The sequence below is a fragment of the Capricornis sumatraensis genome, chromosome 2 (genome assembly GCF_032405125.1).
Source record: "Capricornis sumatraensis isolate serow.1 chromosome 2, serow.2, whole genome shotgun sequence".
In the NCBI taxonomy this organism is placed as follows: domain Eukaryota; kingdom Metazoa; phylum Chordata; class Mammalia; order Artiodactyla; family Bovidae; genus Capricornis; species Capricornis sumatraensis.
Genome location: NC_091070.1, coordinates 133,028,809 through 133,046,269, shown reverse-complemented (window position 1 = coordinate 133,046,269; position 17,461 = coordinate 133,028,809). Strand labels below are relative to the sequence as shown.

Genomic DNA, 17,461 nt, shown 5'->3' with positions numbered 1-17,461 from the left:
TACTCCGATCAGCCCAGGAAAAAGGAGCAGAGTGTGCTGGGGCCAGGGGTGAGGGTCCCAGAATTTACACAGTATTTATAGGAGAAGGTGTCACATGGCATCACATAGCAAGCAGGCTGAGTGCCAGGAGCAGCCAGCTGGGTCTTCTAGCCCCAAGTGACCCTGACCCTCAGCAAAGAGTTATAAAAAAGTTAGTTATTATCTTTTATTCACTCAATACATTTACAGCTGAATCCAGAAAGTTAAGTCCCCCCCTTAAACGCAAGTCAGTCCTTGCCTTCCATCATCTTCCAGGCAACTGCTGAGAGCGGGGTTCTCTGCTTAGTTCCACAGTGAAGCCAAACTGAGTCACCATCACGTCAAGCCTGATCAGTCCCTTTTCGTCAGTAAGCCAATGAAGCATCCTTCAGATTCCATAACTTCTGTTTGAGAAGACACGTAGCAGTGACAATGGTGCATTGTCCTCAAGTCAGATACCCAGAAAAGAAGGACATGAAAAAAAAAAATGAATTAGAGAAAGAGGACATTGGGAAGGACATAGAGGCAGCCAGCCAAATGCTTTCCGCATCAATAGAAGGAATCAAAGACATGAGAGCCCCATCCCAGGTGGAAGGGCACTCAAGTGTCGATGCCGAATCTGAAGGTCAATGAGATGGACAGCCATCTTTCATGGATAGCTACTCAGAAGTCTGCTCAGTGCTTGGGTCCATGGACTTAGAGGGCTGGCAGATCACACAGGCTTTGAGGATCAAGAGATAGGTTTCCTTGAACTTCTTTATTTTATAAGCATAGACGATGGGGTTCATCATGGAGTTAGCGTGGGAGAGCAGGATGCCCAGGTACAGCACAATCTGCGGCACTTGCCCATCAAAGTAGAGGATACAGTTGATGATGGACAAAGGCAGCCAGCACAAAGCAAACAAGAAAAGAACCAGTAACAGGGACTTGGCTGTCTTGAACTCCCGTCCGTAGAATGCACCTGTCTCTTGGGAGCCAGAAAAGTTCTGACTGAGTCGGTTCCGGATGACGTAGAAGATATCAAAGTAGATGGCACACATGACAACCAGGGGAATGAGAATCCACAGGAAGAAGCTGAAGTAGACCATGTAATCCAGCCTCATGACCGAACGGAATTTGCAGGGTAGGGAGGTGAGGTTTTCGTCTGCTGAGCTCAGTTTCATGTTCCACCCAAACATGGGGGTCAATCCCACCAGGAATGACACCAGCCAGCAAAGGCCCAGAGCCAACCATATTCTTCTTTGCGTGGTGACTCTTCTGTACCTGTTTGCATGGAAGAGAGGCAGTGAGTTCACAGCAAGAATTGCTAATGGGTGGAGGGGCATGGAGCTGGACTGTTGGGATTCTATGCTGATTTCAACTAAACTCTACTGGATATGAGGACAAGATGAGCAGAGAAGAATCCAGCAAAGTTCTCTGGGCATTTTTCTAAAGAAGTATAATCTCCAATACATCAGAAGTCTGTTGCCAGGGGCTTCCCTACTGGCTCAGTGGTAAAGAATTCACCTGCCATGTAGGAAATGCAGGTTTGATCCCTGGGTTAGGAAGATCCCCTGGAGAAGGACATGGAAACCCACTCCAGTATTCTTGCCTGGGGAATCCCATGGACAGAGGAGCCTGGCGGGCTAGTCAGACACAACTTAATGACTAAAGAACAGCAGCAACATGTTCCCAGCAATTGGGGCTTGCATGCCCCTCTCACAGCGCCATTTCCAGCCCAAGAATTCTTCAGTTCCTGGGAGGTAAGAGTTATTGAAGTCTCCTAGGATCATCTACCTGAGAAGAAATAATCTGCTCAAAGCAAGTTTGCCTGCTGTGTTCTGCACTATTTTTTTGCCTGTCATGCTGACATCCATCATTTAGACTCTGCCTCTCCCACACTTCCCCTCTATCTGTGTCTGCCCCTGCTTCTCTATGCTTTTCAAACACTTGGTGTTTGAGTTAGAGTCTATGGAGCTGCAAAAGTTGTGTTGAAGTTCTTCCAGGACCTTAAAAGACTCACCCAATCAGAAGTCACCATTTCTCCTTAAACTATTCATCCTGATAACATGCTACACAGACTACAAGAAGAAAGTGGATTTTATTAAGTACTGGCTATGTACTCAGTAGACTTTCTCTCAATGAAACCTCATGACAAACTGGGGCTATTTTTATGACAATCTCCATTTCATTGTTGGTAATGGTGAAAATCAGAGTAGCGACAGCTACTATTTACTGAGCACAGACTCTTCATTGACATTTTTCTAAGAGCTTTACGTGTGCTAACTCACTTGACCTTACCAGGAAGGTGCAAGTATGATCCCCATTCTATGGGTGAAAAAAATGAAACAGACAAACAACTTGTAGAAGCTAAAAGTGGTGGAGCTGAAATTGAATGGAGGACAGTCTGAGTTCAGAGCATTGCAACACCATGCTGAAGAACTAAGACACAGAAAGTTAAATAACTTGCCCAAGATCAGACCTCAAGATCTGAGATTTGAAGTAATGCTTGTTTGTATCCGAAGTCATCGGTAGCTCCTTCACCATGCTCTTTGCCCAAGAGAAGAGAGGAGCAAGAGACCAGTGTGATTCAGGACACCCGGGGAATTATTCATTTGGCAGTTTGTTCTGTTCACATGGTCACATGAAAAGTTGTTGCTACTTTCTGCAATGGAGAACTTTTTTGGTCCCCTTCGCATTATGGAAGAGGAAGCAAAATTACAATAACTTTGAAATAGCCTACATTTGTAAAGGACAGAACCACCAGTTTATCTCTTTTTTTTTTTTTCTCTCAGCTTATCTTATCATCTAGCATATTTCTATCATTTCTAATAATCAAGAGCATTTTTCACTAATTAAAGATGGATCAAGTTTTTATCATCTTTAGCCCCTGCCCCAGGGGATATGGAGCAGGTACTCCTGTATCAGTGGGGTAGAGGGGATTGGAGGATTCCTTCGTTCCTTGTTCCCAAGTCTCTGCTTATCATTGCTAAACCCTTCACATATCAAATAGTGAAAAGAACCACTTTCGAGCTCAGGGGCCAATTTGGATTTGTTTCCACTTAAAAAGTCTTGGATCTGGACTTGTAGCTGCATTTCCCAGGCACTTCTATCACCACCCGACACCACTCCCCTTTAGGCAAGTTACCTGACTGTGAGCTTGACCCGCAGGTATCGGTCCACAGCAATGGCTAGCAAGGACATGATGGATGCATGGGTGAAGATCAGCATCAGGCAGGTCATGAAAAGGCAGCTATAAAAGTGGATTGTGACACCCAGGCTGATGACAATGGCCAGAGGCATAACCAGCACCCCGACAGCAATGTCAGCCAGGGCTAGGGAGACAATGAAATAGAAGGTGGTGGTCTGCAGGCTGGGGTTCAGCTTGACCACCCAGATGACCAGCACGTTGCCCACTATGGCGCAGAGCCCGATGAGAATCTCCACAGTGATGTAGGTAACGCTGGTCAAGGACACGGCAGTGCTGTTGACAGGCATCTCGTTTTCCAGGAGGAGCTTCCCAGGTGAGTAGTGTGCCAGCAAGATCCGTGTGGGCCAGTCCACCTAGCTCTTGCCACACATCCTGCCAGAGGTCCAGCCACCGTCCAGAACTCACAACTCACCCATTCCTTCTCTTCTCTGGCGGCACCCTGTCTCCTTAGAGAGATTCCATCACAGGGCCATCATTTCCAGCCCTGACACAGGCCACACATCTCCAAGCTTGCAGAAGTCTGGGGAGGACAGTTCTCTGTGACGGAATGTGAAAGTGCAGCTGCTGTTAGTTCCCCTGCCCCTGGAGGGCTACCCAAGCTCCATCAAGATAAGCAACGCTCTTTAGTGATGTTTCAGGAAGTGAGATGGGCCAAGAGGAAGCACAGAGCTAGGAACACTCAGCAAGAAGACAGAAAGAAGGGGTGGAGGGATGTTCACAGCATGGAGAAGCCTCAGCATTTATTTACTCAGGGACTAGATAAGAATATCACACTGGCTGGGGAAGGAACTGGGAGCACCGACTATGTACCAGGAAGAAGGCTCTCATCAGACACAGGTTCTACCGCCATGCTGACCTAGGACTTAAGGGCCCTCCAGAGCTGTAAGAAATAAATTTCTCTTGTTTCTAAGTCCCTTAGACTCTAGTATTTGGTGTATCAACCCAGATGACTAAGACAGCATATAACAGCTAATACGGAGAATTCAGTCACATGAGTTGACCCTGTTGGGCACGGCTGAACGTGGCAATACATGGCAAGCCTTTGTACTGGAGATCTTTTGCCAAAGGGACAAACTAAGATTCCCTGTGCAGAGGAACAAAACTTCAGCACCTCCCATAAGCCCTGTAAGCATCACACCTGCTGACCCTCAGCTCCCCTTCTCAGCCCACACTGTGGGCTCACTCACTCTAACAACCAGCCTATATCAGATCTATTTGAGGGACAACAGGGATGACTAGCAACACAGAAAAGAGGGAAAGAGCACCACATGCACATAATCACATGGCAGACCTCCTGCCCCAAGCCCTGCTCCCACCCTGCAAAAATAGCTACGAATTCTCGGTACTTATGTTGTGCACTGTCTTAGGCATTTGGGCTGATAACACCAAATGCTAAAGCTGAAGTTGCTCACCTGGTTTCAACTCCTGGGAATCAGACACTTGAAATGCAATTGTGATTTGGAGTCCACCCTGATGGCTCAAACTGTAAAAAATCTTCCTGCAATGTGGGAGACCTGGGTTTGATCCCTGGGTTGGGAAGGTCCCCTGGAGAAAGAAATAGCAACCCACTCCAGTATTCTTGCCTTGAGAATTCCATGCACAGAGGAGCCTGGCCGGCTCCAGTACATGGGGTCACAAAGAGTCAGACACAACTGAGCAACTAACACTTACTGGTTCAGGGATTTCTCCATGCTGCCCAAAAGGGTTATTTGGAGAACCAGCAAAAGGAACAGTTGAACCTAAGTCCAGACTGTGGATTGAAGGATTTACAGCATTTTCCTCTAAGCACCAATCTATGGAGAGCCGCAAATCAGATTCGATCATCACAGGAGTGCTGTTCCGGTGTCTACTAACAAACACCTCTCACTGGGGCATGGGTGAGATGCCTCAGCATGGGGCCTGCCAGGGTCTTCTTAAGTTGTTCTGCTTCTGTATCATCCATCGTAGCCTACCCCAGCTGCATTCCAAGTCTGTCTGGCATGCTTTGCTCATTCCTGCTAGACTTGCCACATATCCCTGAGCAGACACCCCAGGTAATAAGGGGCAGCCCTCTTCAACTGCATTTCTGTCGCCCCAGCATTTTCCAGCATTAGCTGTGCCTGCACCCCTGCACTTTGGGAATGTGAATGGTGTCACCAACCTCCAACATAAGTAAGTAAGTAAGCCACTCGGTCATGTCCAATTCTTTGCCACCCCATGGACTATACAGTCCAAGGAATTCTCCAGGCCACAATACTGGGATAGGTAGCCTTTCCCTTCTCCAGGGGATCTTCCCATCCTGGGGGTTGAACCCAGGTCTCCCGCATTGCAGGCAGAATCTCTACCACCTGAGCCACCAGGGAAGCCCAAGGATACTGCAGGGATAGGGGTAGCCTATCCCTTCCCCAGTGGATCTTCCCGACCCAGGAATCGAACTGAGGTCTCCTGCATTGCAGGAGGATTCTTTACCAACTGAGCCATCAGGGAAGCCCTAACCTCCAGCATGGTGAAGGTCTCTCCTGTGGCTGCTCTCCTTATCTCTGCTCAGGAGAAGCAAGTCATAGAGAGCGGATCCTAGGAGGCTGCATGCTCCCAAAACAAGCCTTTCTGCAAGCCCACTATAAGGCAGTTGTTGCTTCTTGGTTTGTTGTTGTTTAGTCACTCAGTGGTGTCCAACTGTTTGCCCACCAGGCAAGAATACCGGAGTGGGTTGCCTTTTCCTTCTCTAGGGATTGAACCCGCATCTCCTGTGTCTCCTGCAGGGTGGATTCTTTACCACTGCGCCACGTGGGAAGTCTGCTACATCTTGGAACTCACCGCAATAAAAGATACCCCGGCTCTTGGCCCTTGGCCGCCCAGTAGCACCAAATAACCTTATATAAGAGAAAGACCCTCTGGGGAAGGGATGAGATGCTAACTGGTTGTGGGGATGGGATAGCTAAGGAGCACTTTTCCTGGAGGGCTTGGCAACCCCTGGGGTTACCTGGGGTGGCCAAGGACAGAGGGAGTTGGCTCATGGCAGAGCAGAGCACAGACCTCTGCTCTGTGTTGTGACTGGTCAGAGAGTGGCCAGCTTCTGCATTTGGAAAGAAAAAGGCTGTGGCCCTTGTATGGTTGTGGGCCAGAAGCTGCGGTAGGGAAAGGTGGTAGAGGCCAGGGAAAGTCCCTGAACCATGAATCCATCATAAGAGAAGTGGGCCGACCCCTGAGGGATGGATGTGACAGCTAGAAACCCGGACTGGTGTGTGTTTTCAGGTTCCAGCCCATTTCCTCTCCTTTAAGACCCGGGTGAGTCCTTCTGGGTTTGAGAAACCAAGGACAGGAGAGTTTGCCCAGGGACGTGTGGCGGGGGCAGTGTGGTGGGGGCAGGGTGGTGGGGGCAGGGTGGCGGGGGCAGGGTGGTGGGGGCAGGGTGGCGGGGGCAGGGTGGCGGGGGCAGGGTGGTGGGGGCAGGGTGGCCTGCAGGAAAATAACCCCCAGGAGAAAGGAGAGGCAGGGGGCAAACTTGGGGCCGCCAACTCAGCCACCTCACCCCCTAGGAACTGTTCCTTGAACCCTCTGCACAGCCCTGGGGAATTCCCTCTCTGTGAATAACAGAAGCCCTGCCTTTGTATTTTCTGAGTAGATAGAGCTCATCTCTGCTCAGGGGGGCTGAGCTGAGGGGTGGTGGGGAAGGGCTTTCACAGTGACTTAGCATTTTGGCCTAGGAGCGGGCACTGAGTGCCCTTTTCATTCTAGATTAAATATCAAAGAGCAGCCAGGGAGAGGACAGAGAAACCAGGAGGAATGGACACCTTCCCCCATTCCCCACCCCTGCCCACAGCCATTCTTAGGGAACCGGCCTCATCCCCGCTGAGCTGCCTCACCCAGGCCCAGATTCGGGTCCCTCCACAGCCTCCGTGTTGCCCGCGGGATCAAGTGCGGACTCCTCGTAATGGCGTCCAGACTCTGCTCTGGGCTCTCCCAGCCCTTTCAGCCTCCTGTTGCCTGGTTCCCGGAGAAACCTAAGTGCTTTGGGGGCTCGGGGAGTGCTCTTTCACTTCCTCTGCCCCATGCGCACTGCTCCTTTCTGTCTAGGAAGGCCCTTCTCCCTTGCATCCACCCAGAAAACAAGCCCTTCTCCTTCCAGCCTCTTCTCAAACAGAACTTTGAAGAAAACTTTGCAGACACCACCCCTCCTCCCATGGCTGGGGCTATACAATCCCTGTGAGCTCTTGGAGGGCAGGAATCTCCCCTTTTCATTTCTTTCAACCACCTACCGCAGCGCCTGGCAACTACTAGGTGCTCAGGATCCTGACAAACAAATGGATGGGAAAGCACCTCAGTGAACCAGGGGCATAATAAACTCAGCACCAGGTGTAGAGTACCAGGAAGCCAGCTAGGACCTGTGAAGCTCTTTCCATTCTACAGCTGCTGAGTTGATGTTTTTATACACCTAATCTCTTGCAATGTTATCTGATGAAATGTATGCTATCATTACTGTTGAGGCTCAGAAGTGTGAAGTAACTTGCCCCAGGTTGCTGAGCTAGAAAGTGGCAGAGCTGGCTTCAGTAAATCAACAAGCAAGTGAACAAGCTTTCACAAGTATAAGCTGTCCCTGGATTTACTATTGCCATATTGTCAACTGGAGGTTCTACACTCATGTCTGGGAAAAAAAGTGGCGACCAAAACCACCAAAACACAGTGCAAGAATAACATAGGCCGAGCACCAGATCTGGGTGAGAAAGAGATGGAGGAAGCAGAGACCGCTAGAGCAGCCTGGGTTCCCAGGGGAGCTCTGTGCCAGGAAGAAAACCTTTTGTTGGACCAAGGTGCCATACACAACAAATTTAATAATAAGATAAATTATAAATGAAACGTGGCTCAGGTTGTTTTCCCATCTAAAAGAAGGCCCATGTCTGTTCCAGTTCTACTGAAAGAAACTAGAAAACTCTGGAGGAGGAAAGACTTTGGGAGGAACCATGAGCCTGAACGGAGGAAAAAGCAGCAGACTTCTAGGAGAGGCCTCGTGTGTCCTGAAGCCCGCCCTGGCGCCGCCTTGGGCTGACGCAGCTGGACTTAGGTCAGCCACGATGCCGGAGTTCTGCTTAAAATCCTAAGAGCCTGGCCAGAGATGATTCGTCAGATCCTCTGCAGCTTCTCAGAAAAGCCTGAGAAACCCCAGCAGCCAGCCTGCAGTAACCACAAGGTGCAGTGTTAGGAGGCAACCAGAGACAGTGCTCTGGAGCTGCAGGGCTAGTACAGGTGGCGCTGAGACAGGATGCCAGGCGGCAGCAGGTGGCGGCTTCTGCCAGGGGCCTGCTCTCAGACTCCACTGCTGCCTGCGGAGCTGCACAAAACTATCTTGCTCACTTCCTCTTGGCCCCATTGCCACTTCCCCAAAGCCCTGTAGTTTTACGGAGCTTGATGCTTGCAAGCCAACACCCGAGGCTGAGAACGAACGAGTGCTCAGTCACCCCAGGACGGTGGCCAGCTCTTACTACCCCTCTCTCCCAGGCCCCCCTCGCCTCTCTGCCTCTCAGTTAAGCCAGAAGGTGGAGACTGGGCTTATTTGAAGCCACTGTCCCCTGGGTGCTTCCTACTAGGGCTTCAGTTATGACCAAGGAGCCAGGGACTCCCTGGAGTCTGAGTTCAGGAGACTCACATAGAGCCAGTGTGAGAGGGGAGGAGAGAGGTCAAGGTTCCTTCACTCTGAGCAACAGGAAATCCTGCCCAGCCAAGGAGAACTGTTCCTGGCGCCTACGCCCCACCCACCCCTACTGAGTGTGTCAGAAGTTCTCTGGGCTCCAGTGGAGAATCCGAAAAGGGTTCAGCTAACTGTTTGTTCCAGGTTCTAGGCACTTAGGAAATGAGGAGGGGTTCCAACTGCAGGAGTCTCAGTGGAGAGAGGCTTTTTATTCTTGTGTCCCTGTTGGGACGCTATGTGCAGCAATGACCAGCAGATGGCAGCACATTTCCACTGCCACTCAGGATGCTGGCTGAGCAAGAAAGTAAAGCAAGAACTTGGGGGTTCCACCTCCACAATGTCTAGCCAGCCCCCTCAGATTGTTCAGAAAAGGAAAGAGAAGACTAAGGGCAAGGGCGACACGGAGAAGACTTCCCTGGAGTCCAGTGGTTGAAAATCTGCCATGCCAATTCAGGGCACATGGGTTTGATCCCTGGTCCAGGAAAATCCCTCATGCCTAAATAAGCCCGCAAACCTGTGTTCTGGAGCTTGTGCTCTGCAACAAGAGAAGGCACTGCAACGAGAAGCTCGCTCACTGCAACTAAAGAACAGCCCCGGCTCACCACAACAGAGAAAAGCCCAAGCAGCCGTGAAGACCCAGCACAGCCAGAAATGAACATATAATTTTTTTTTTTAAGGGAGACATGGAGAGATTGCCATCTGTTTACCTTCTTTCATTTTAGACAGAATATACATTTTTATTACTAGATCACAGAAATGTGTGAATTCCTGTTATTAATATGTCTGTCATTGAGTATAAAATCAATGAGTTAAATAGCCTGTTCTTTGATTAAGCTATTATCCAAGATCTAAACAGAAAGTTGGACATACAGCAGGCAGTCAATTAATACAATGAGTTAATTACATAAATGTTGAAATTAGACAACTAAGCTTTTGAATTATTTTAAATGAAATTCTGAAAAAAAGTTTGCTAATATATTATTGAACAACTCATGAAAGTTATCATCCTTTATCAGACTCTGAAGGAGACTTTAAATTGACTTTGAAAAGACTTGATCATAACTTTTTTTATTTAAAAATGTTTATTCTCATCTAGAATAGTTTTAATTGCTTAAAAGTAAGTTGTAAAAATATAAGCAAAGTTTCCCATGGGGTGTGCGTGTGTGTGTGTGTGTGTATGTCTATATCTACCTACCTGAGAGAATATATATATGTATATATATGTGTATATATACATACATATATATATATATACACTCCTTAAATCAACTTGAATTGACATTCATTTGCCATCTGCCTGCATTCAATCCAATCTCAAAGAATATTCCTGGGCAGTACCAAATTTCATTCTCTTGACTCAAGGAGACTAAGAAGCAGGGTCTCCTTTCAAACCTGTGTGTGTTCCAATAAAAGCAATATTTGTTGTTCTTCATAGTGTGCAAAGCACTTCACGTGTCCCACCTGACTAAATTAATGTAACAGTCTCACCGGACAGGCATCATTCGTCTCACCTCCCAGCAGAAGAACCTGAGGCAGAGAGACGGAGGAATCTACTCGAGGTTGTCCATCTGGTCAGAGGCAGTGTGAGAATGGAGCCATCTCACTCAGAGGGGGACAGAAGTCCCCAGGGGAGGTCCCACCAGAGTGTTTCCCTCCTTATATTTGTGTCACCAGGCCCCCCCTCGCTGCCTGCCGATCTCTCTCCTATCCTGTCCCTTCTATGGGCACAGGGCCCATTGGTCCGTTTACTTGACCTTTGTTGAAGAGTATCCTGTCTTTTGGAGCCCATTTCTCAAAATACCTTGAGTCTCTTCATAACCCAGCCTCCTCTTTATCACAGCTCCAGCCTCCTATCACCTGGAGTCCCCACAGTCGCCATGGTGGCCAACTGCACAGCCTGCTGCCGACCACCAGGCCCTAAACACCAGAAGGTGTAGGAACAAACTCCAGATAGAGCAACTATAGATCCTAAATGTTTCCAGCAAGGCCATGCCCTGGTCCCTTCTTTTTACCTTCTGCCTAACAAATGTGATGCCGCTCCTGCAGTAACTGGGTGAGAGCTCCCCCGTGTTGATGACATATGTGTCTCCCCCTCCTACTCAACAAGGCCTCTCATATTTATGCTCATGAGAGCTGCATGAGATGGTGCCAACCAACCCGTGCCAGGCACCCTGCCATGGGTTATACACACATCATTATACAGTGACCATGTAAGTGACTTATTAGACCCATTTCACAGATGAGGAAACTAAGGCATGGTGGGCACTGAATGACTTGCTCTGGGTGACACAGCCAGTAAACATCAGAACTGGGACCAAACCCAAGTCTATCTTGGCTTCAGTGCCCTGGCTTGTCCCAGTGAACCACATGAGGACAGTACCCATCAATTATGCCAAAACTCCAATTGTCATTTTGGGCAGACATTCTTCAGTGTCCTAATGGATAAGACTTGCTTCATAGGCCAGGCCAGCTGCTGGGGGCAGTGTGTCACTGGGTCAACTGTCTGTGCTCCATCTCCCGCCAAAGCTCAGCTCAGCAGGAGGTGATCCTGGGCCAGTGGTGGAGGGAAGCCAGCCCCCTCTCCCTCCACACTCTACGTGCTGCTCCTGCAGGGAACACATTAGACAAAGCTGTCCTAGAACCATATCACTTTAGTTCCCTGCTGAAACGTATTCCCAGACACTCTTATCCTCTCTGCTTTTTATTAAAGGTAAATATAGAAATCTGTCAGTGGAAGTATGTCTTGCATTTCATCATGACCCAAGATACTATCTACTGCTATGTTCCCTGCAGAAAGTTTCTGAGGAAACATTTCTCCAAGCAGTTTAGTGCTAGGGGTGGGGGGGAAAAAAACAGCTGCTTTCCTTAATAAACTAGCCTGCTTTGTTGAACTGCTGAGTGGGAGAGTTTTGCATAATTCGGTTTTCCGTGGGCAGCCAAGCAGCTCAGCACTGGGGTCCTGTCTCAGTAATCACTCTCTGCTTACGTCTCCCACAGCATCTATATGCCCCATATCAGCCCTTGGCACCTGGTGTACTGGAGCTCTTCGTGTCCCTCCTTTGACTATCAACGGTTCCCAATCTTTTTATAAGTAGCTGCTGCTGCTGCTAAGTCGCTTCAGTTGTGTCCGACTCTGTGCGACCCCATAGATGGCAGCCCACCAGGCTCCCCCATCCCTGGGATTCTGCAGGCAAGAACACTGGGTTGGGTTGCCATTTCCTTCTCCAATGCATGAAAGTGAAAAGTGAAAGTGAAGTCGCTCAGTCGTGTCCGACTCTTAGTGACCACGTGGACTGCAGCCCACCAGGCTCCTCCGTCCATGGGATTTTCCAGGCAAGAGTACTGGAGTGGGGTGCCATTGCCTTCTTCGTTTTATAAGTAGGCAAGGTATAAATGATAATTTCACAGAACTATCATTACAAGGAGGGGCCTCCCTGGTAGCTCAGCGGTAAAGAACCTGCCTGCAGTGCAGGAGACGCAGGTTTGGTCCTTGGGTCAGGAGGATGCCTTGGAGAAGAAAATGGCACCCCACTCCAGTATTCTTGCCTGGGAAATCCCGTGGACAGAGGATCCTGGCAGGCTACAGTCCATGGGGTCTCAAAAGAGTGGGCTCATGACTTAGCAACTGAGCAACAACATTACAAGGTCTGTTAGTGTTTATTTCAAAGGCAGGCCTGAAGCTCGATTATCTCACACTGTTATATAAGATTCTTGTCATTCCACCCCGCCCCCCATGATTTTGGGGTAAGGATTTTATTTGAAAAGTGGGCCATAATCATATTTTACATTACCAGTTTGGACAAAAGAGAAAAAAAAAAAACTATTGAGACTAGAAATGCCCTCTGGGATTAAGTGAGCACTTTGGGAAAAGCTTTCAATACAATGCTTGAAACCTCAGTATCTAGCAGGATCTAGTAAATGCTCCCTCGGGAATGATGCTTATAGAGCATAATATGATGATTCCCCAGGTAGAACTTGTTTTTGTTTATGTAACCCCACTTGCTTCCACAAAGGATTGAAGTCACTACCAGGCTGAGTCAATAGCTTCCTCTTGTAGCCTCCCACGTCAGCTCACACATTCCTCTGCTGGAACACTTGTTACACCACTCTGCAGTTATTTATTTACATGACTGCTCCTCTCACTAGCTGGTAAGCCCCCACAGATAGTAAACTCCTTAAGTGCACTCCATAAGAAATTATGTCTATTCATGTTTTTGTCTCCCTCCCAATCCCCTTATCTCAAAAGTACCAAGGGCCTGAAACAGTACCTGGGACATAGGAAACCCACAATAAATTCTCACTGAATGTGTGATGTTATTATTCTCAGGTCTTCCTGCTCCTTACATTGCAAGAGTGCTGACCATACCTCTCTACAGCCAGTGAGGCGTCAGAACGGACCTAGGAGACCGCTTCCTCAACAAAAATAGCATTTTGCTTCTAACTTCAATTGCACACCAATACAGATAGACAGCAGCATTTCTCTGGTCAAAGTTTGGGTCTGGTCAAAGGGACCCTCAGACAAACTGTCTGATATTTAGATTAGAGTTTGTGGTTTCAGCATTTAAACACACAATTGTCTGTTTCATTCTCTCATCTCTGTGATATGTCTAAAAAGGGTGCCCTCTACAAACACACACACACACAAACACACACACTGTCTCACACACATGCACTGTCTTATATGTTTCCTGTATTACACACGCACACAAACACACACACTCTCTCTCTCACACATGCACTCTCTAACATGTTTCCTATATTACACACACACACAAACACACACACTCTCTCTCTCTCTCACACATGCACTAACATGTTTCCTGTATTACACACACAAACACACACTCTCTCTCTCTCTCACACATGCACTCTCTAACATGTTTCCTATATTACACACACACACAAACACACACAAACACACACTCTCTCTCTCTCTCACACATGCACTAACATGTTTCCTGTATTACACACACAAACACACACTCTCTCTCTCTCTCACACATGCACTAACATGTTTCCTGTATTACACACACAAACACACACTCTCTCTCTCTCTCACACATGCACTCTCTAACATGTTTCCTATATTACACACACACACACACTCTCTCTCTCACACATGCACTAACATGTTTCCTGTATTACACACACTCTCTCTCTCTCTCACACATGCACTCTCTAACATGTTTCCTGTATTACTCCTTTCACAACCAGAATTCTTCATCAGAGTTTATTCCTTTCTTCGCTCATCAGGTCAATGCTCTACCTGCAGGACCCAGAACCACCTCTGGCCCTGACTGGCCCACTTACTGTGACACATGATGTAAGGGGCTCATGAAACCCTGGATCATTCTGTTTGGTGTGAGGTTTCCAGGACGTGAGGACTTGGGGTGGGAGGAAGCACCAGAGGACTCTGATGCCCACAGTCTGATGTTCAATCGAACCTGGAAAAAGCACTCCAGGTTCTTCACTAGAAGAAATGTTGAGAATCCACATGGCTGGGCATCCATAAGGATATTGAGTCCCCAGTGTTTTCCTAGGGCTGATTCTCTCAGTCTCTCGCTGGAAGGGCTCTCTCGGTGTTCTGCTTCACTGGCTCCTTTGTCACTCTGGTCCCCATCTCTCTGAATCTCCAAACAGCCTGCGACCTTCCAATCAAGCCTGTGTCTGATTTTTTTTTTTTTTCTTCCTTCGTGGCTGCACTTTATACTTGACCACTCTGCCTACAAGCCCATGCAGTGGGTGCCACAGTGGGTGCTAATGAGTCACGCCTAGAGCACCCCAGATGTGCTTAATGGATGCTCAGTTATGCAGAGACGCTGGACGGCACTGCACACCTGTGCCTCTTCATCCAGGCCTGTCCCCACTCTGCTCCCGGAGAGAAATCACTGGCGGGTCCATCCCTGTGCTGTGAAACACACCCATCTGTCTTTTTTGAACTCTGTTTCTAAATGGATGATGGTGGACAAACTGTTCATTCTGAGTCTGCCTTTCCCCCTTGATAACCTGAACAAGGGCAGAGGGAAGCAACGTGGGCATGGCAGCTGGTACAGAACTGGGCCCACAGCCTGGCTCACCACCCCCTGTGCCAGTGTGTGAGCACTGCTGGGGAGGGTCTGTGTTGCCCCATTAAGGCTACTCCAGCACCCAGCCAGGTGCTCCCCTTAAGAGGTGCTTGATGAATACTGAAGAGAAGGAAAATCATTCCATACCTACCACCCTCCCCAAACTGTGAGATGCAGGCCTGCTGGCAACCACTGAGCACATGCTCCCCAGACACTGGTCTCTCCAGGGCTGACTCTCCCAGTCTCACGGGAGCAGCTCTGCTCCCACCCAGCTCCCCCGTCGGTGCTCTTGGCTTCTGAAACAGGAAGCTCCCAAGGGAGATTCGCAGGAGGCTGTGCCCTTTTTCCTCCCTTCTCCGTGCTTGCCCGGGTAACCTTGCTTACCCTGTTCCACGTGGTATGTCACCACTGGGAATGGTGCCCACCCACCTCAGGAAGCAGAAGCAAGGGCCCTTGCTGGGCTCACAACAGTCCCACCCATGACTCTTCGGAATGCCTCAGATCTAAAAGTGCTCAGCTCCAGACATGCAGCCTGCTGGTCACTAGCCCCTATGAGCCCCTCAGGCCCCCCCACTTGCCACAGGTGATGCTCTCCCAGTGCCAGTCTCAGATTACCCCAGGCACACATCACAGTTTCCATTTCTCATGCGTCATTCATTCTGGAGGACCATGCACATCACTTGACGCTGTTCCCCACTATGAAGGGCCCCTCCTACGCAGGCCGTGAGGGTTGCTGAATGTCACAGCCAACTTCTGTCAAAACAGCTGCACGGCAAGCACAGGGGGCACATGAGGTCCATCATTTAACTTGAATTACATTTATTCGTATTTGTTCTTGACCCTAAACCCCAAACATCATCCAATCTTTCACTACCCCTGGAATATTTCTTAATTTCAAAGGAACAAAGAAATAAATTTCTTTTAGGTCACGGGTTTAGGCTCAGAGCCAGGCTGTGGAGCCAGTTCCAATCACTCCAGTCTTCCAAGATAACATCTCATTCTGTCCCTGTCCCTCCAAGATGAGTCAATTTGCTCTGGCCATTCCCAAGGGAAGGCTAGACCTTGCTTTAATGACCATGACTTCAGCTGGGGCAGCAGAACTCTAGGTCACTGCAAGATGGCCCAGCCCGTGCTCCCCCCTCCCCCTACTCCCATCCCGTGCCTAGTGCCCATGACTAGGGCTTTTTGTGTGATTTGAGAGTTGGCACCCTCTCCCTTTCCTGCCAATAATGGTGGCTGTTGTTTCTGAGCAAATGGAACAAATGACCAACGTGAACTCCATGCAATCTATGAGCTGAAAACATCTGCAGGGAGGCGAGGGCAGCCACTGGCTGGGGTGGGACTTGGAGAAGCAGAGGAGGGGCGGGGGAGGGAGATGCAAGAGCCCCTGTACCACCTGCCCTGGGCCGCTCCTTCAGTCCCACTGCCAGCTTGAGAGCTGAGTGTTGCCAGTCTCTGTGGATGAGAGACAGAGGTAAGCAGCTCAAATCCTGAATTGGACAGTAAGACGGCCCCAGGGGCTGCTCTTCTCCTAAAGAGGGAACCCTCTAGAGGAAAGGGCGTGTTCTTGACCTAGACTCCAATCTGGAAAGGTCTTTCTGAGCATCCTGTGGACTGGTTACTGTCCCCGGGGCAGGAGGGGGGACCACATGACACGATGCGACATAGACTAGGTCACAGGGGCTGCCCAGCTAGGACTCCCACCAGGTAAGACTGAGCCTCAGTCCCTGGGGTCTGGGAGAGGAGGCACCAGTCTCCTAAACTGCCCCCTGCTGGTCCTCAGCCTCCTTTATTTGATGAAGGAAACACCAGCTGAGAGGAGTTTTCAGGCCCTGGATGTTGGGTCAGCTAGGAGAGGGGCGAGGAAGGGGCTGCGTGCTCCCTCATGTCAGTCTCCCCCAGCAGATGGCAAGGAAGGAGGTCCCTGCAAAGATCCAATGGTCCCTTGCGCCGAGGCCGCGGGACCGGTCCTCACAGGCAGCTGAGCTCAGCCGTGGGCCTGCGAACTGGAGGGAGGCAGGAACACGGAGGTGAATGAAGCTCACGGAGTCTTTGGTGGGGGTGGGGGTAGTGTCAGGGCGCGAGGGTGGGATTCGTGCCCCGGGCACCGACCCCCCCGCCCCCCCCCCAGGAGTCACAGTACCGTCAGCTCAGATCCCTGGCTCTAACGCGGTGAGGAGGGGTGGGGCTGTGGGGCTGATTCACTCGCCACGCAATCTGAGGATGCTGGTGGTTCACCCAGCCGCAAGTGCTCCTTTGGAAATCTGAGAGAACTGGACGCCGGAGGGATGTTCCCGCACACCGCGGGAGTGAGCTAGTCTGGTCCGCATAGCCTGGCCCAGAGAGCGGCGCCCCAGTCAGAATCAGGTCCAGCCGGGTGCTCATGCTCTGCGGGCGGCCCCAAGAATCCTGGAACTGCAGTTTCCGCGATGCCCGCGGTCTATAGTCACCGGGATGAGTGGCTGATTTGGAGGCTGTGTCTCCTTTCCCTGCTCGCATCCCCAGAGCCCGGGATCCTCCCAC

At 49.7% G+C, this 17,461-nt stretch overlaps 1 protein-coding gene across 1 annotated transcript; it reads right to left on the bottom strand.

Annotated features, from left to right (window-relative positions):
- Positions 1 to 265: 265 nt before the first annotated feature.
- On the bottom strand, positions 266 to 3,540 carry ADORA3 (adenosine A3 receptor). The gene is made up of 2 exons (XM_068965278.1): positions 3,146 to 3,540; positions 266 to 1,281 (listed from the first exon to the last, which is right to left on the bottom strand). Exons 1-2 carry the CDS (start codon positions 3,493 to 3,495, stop codon positions 678 to 680), a joined length of 954 nt encoding a protein of 317 aa, XP_068821379.1. The 5' UTR covers positions 3,496 to 3,540; the 3' UTR covers positions 266 to 677.
- Between the last annotated feature and the right edge of the window lie 13,921 nt (positions 3,541 to 17,461).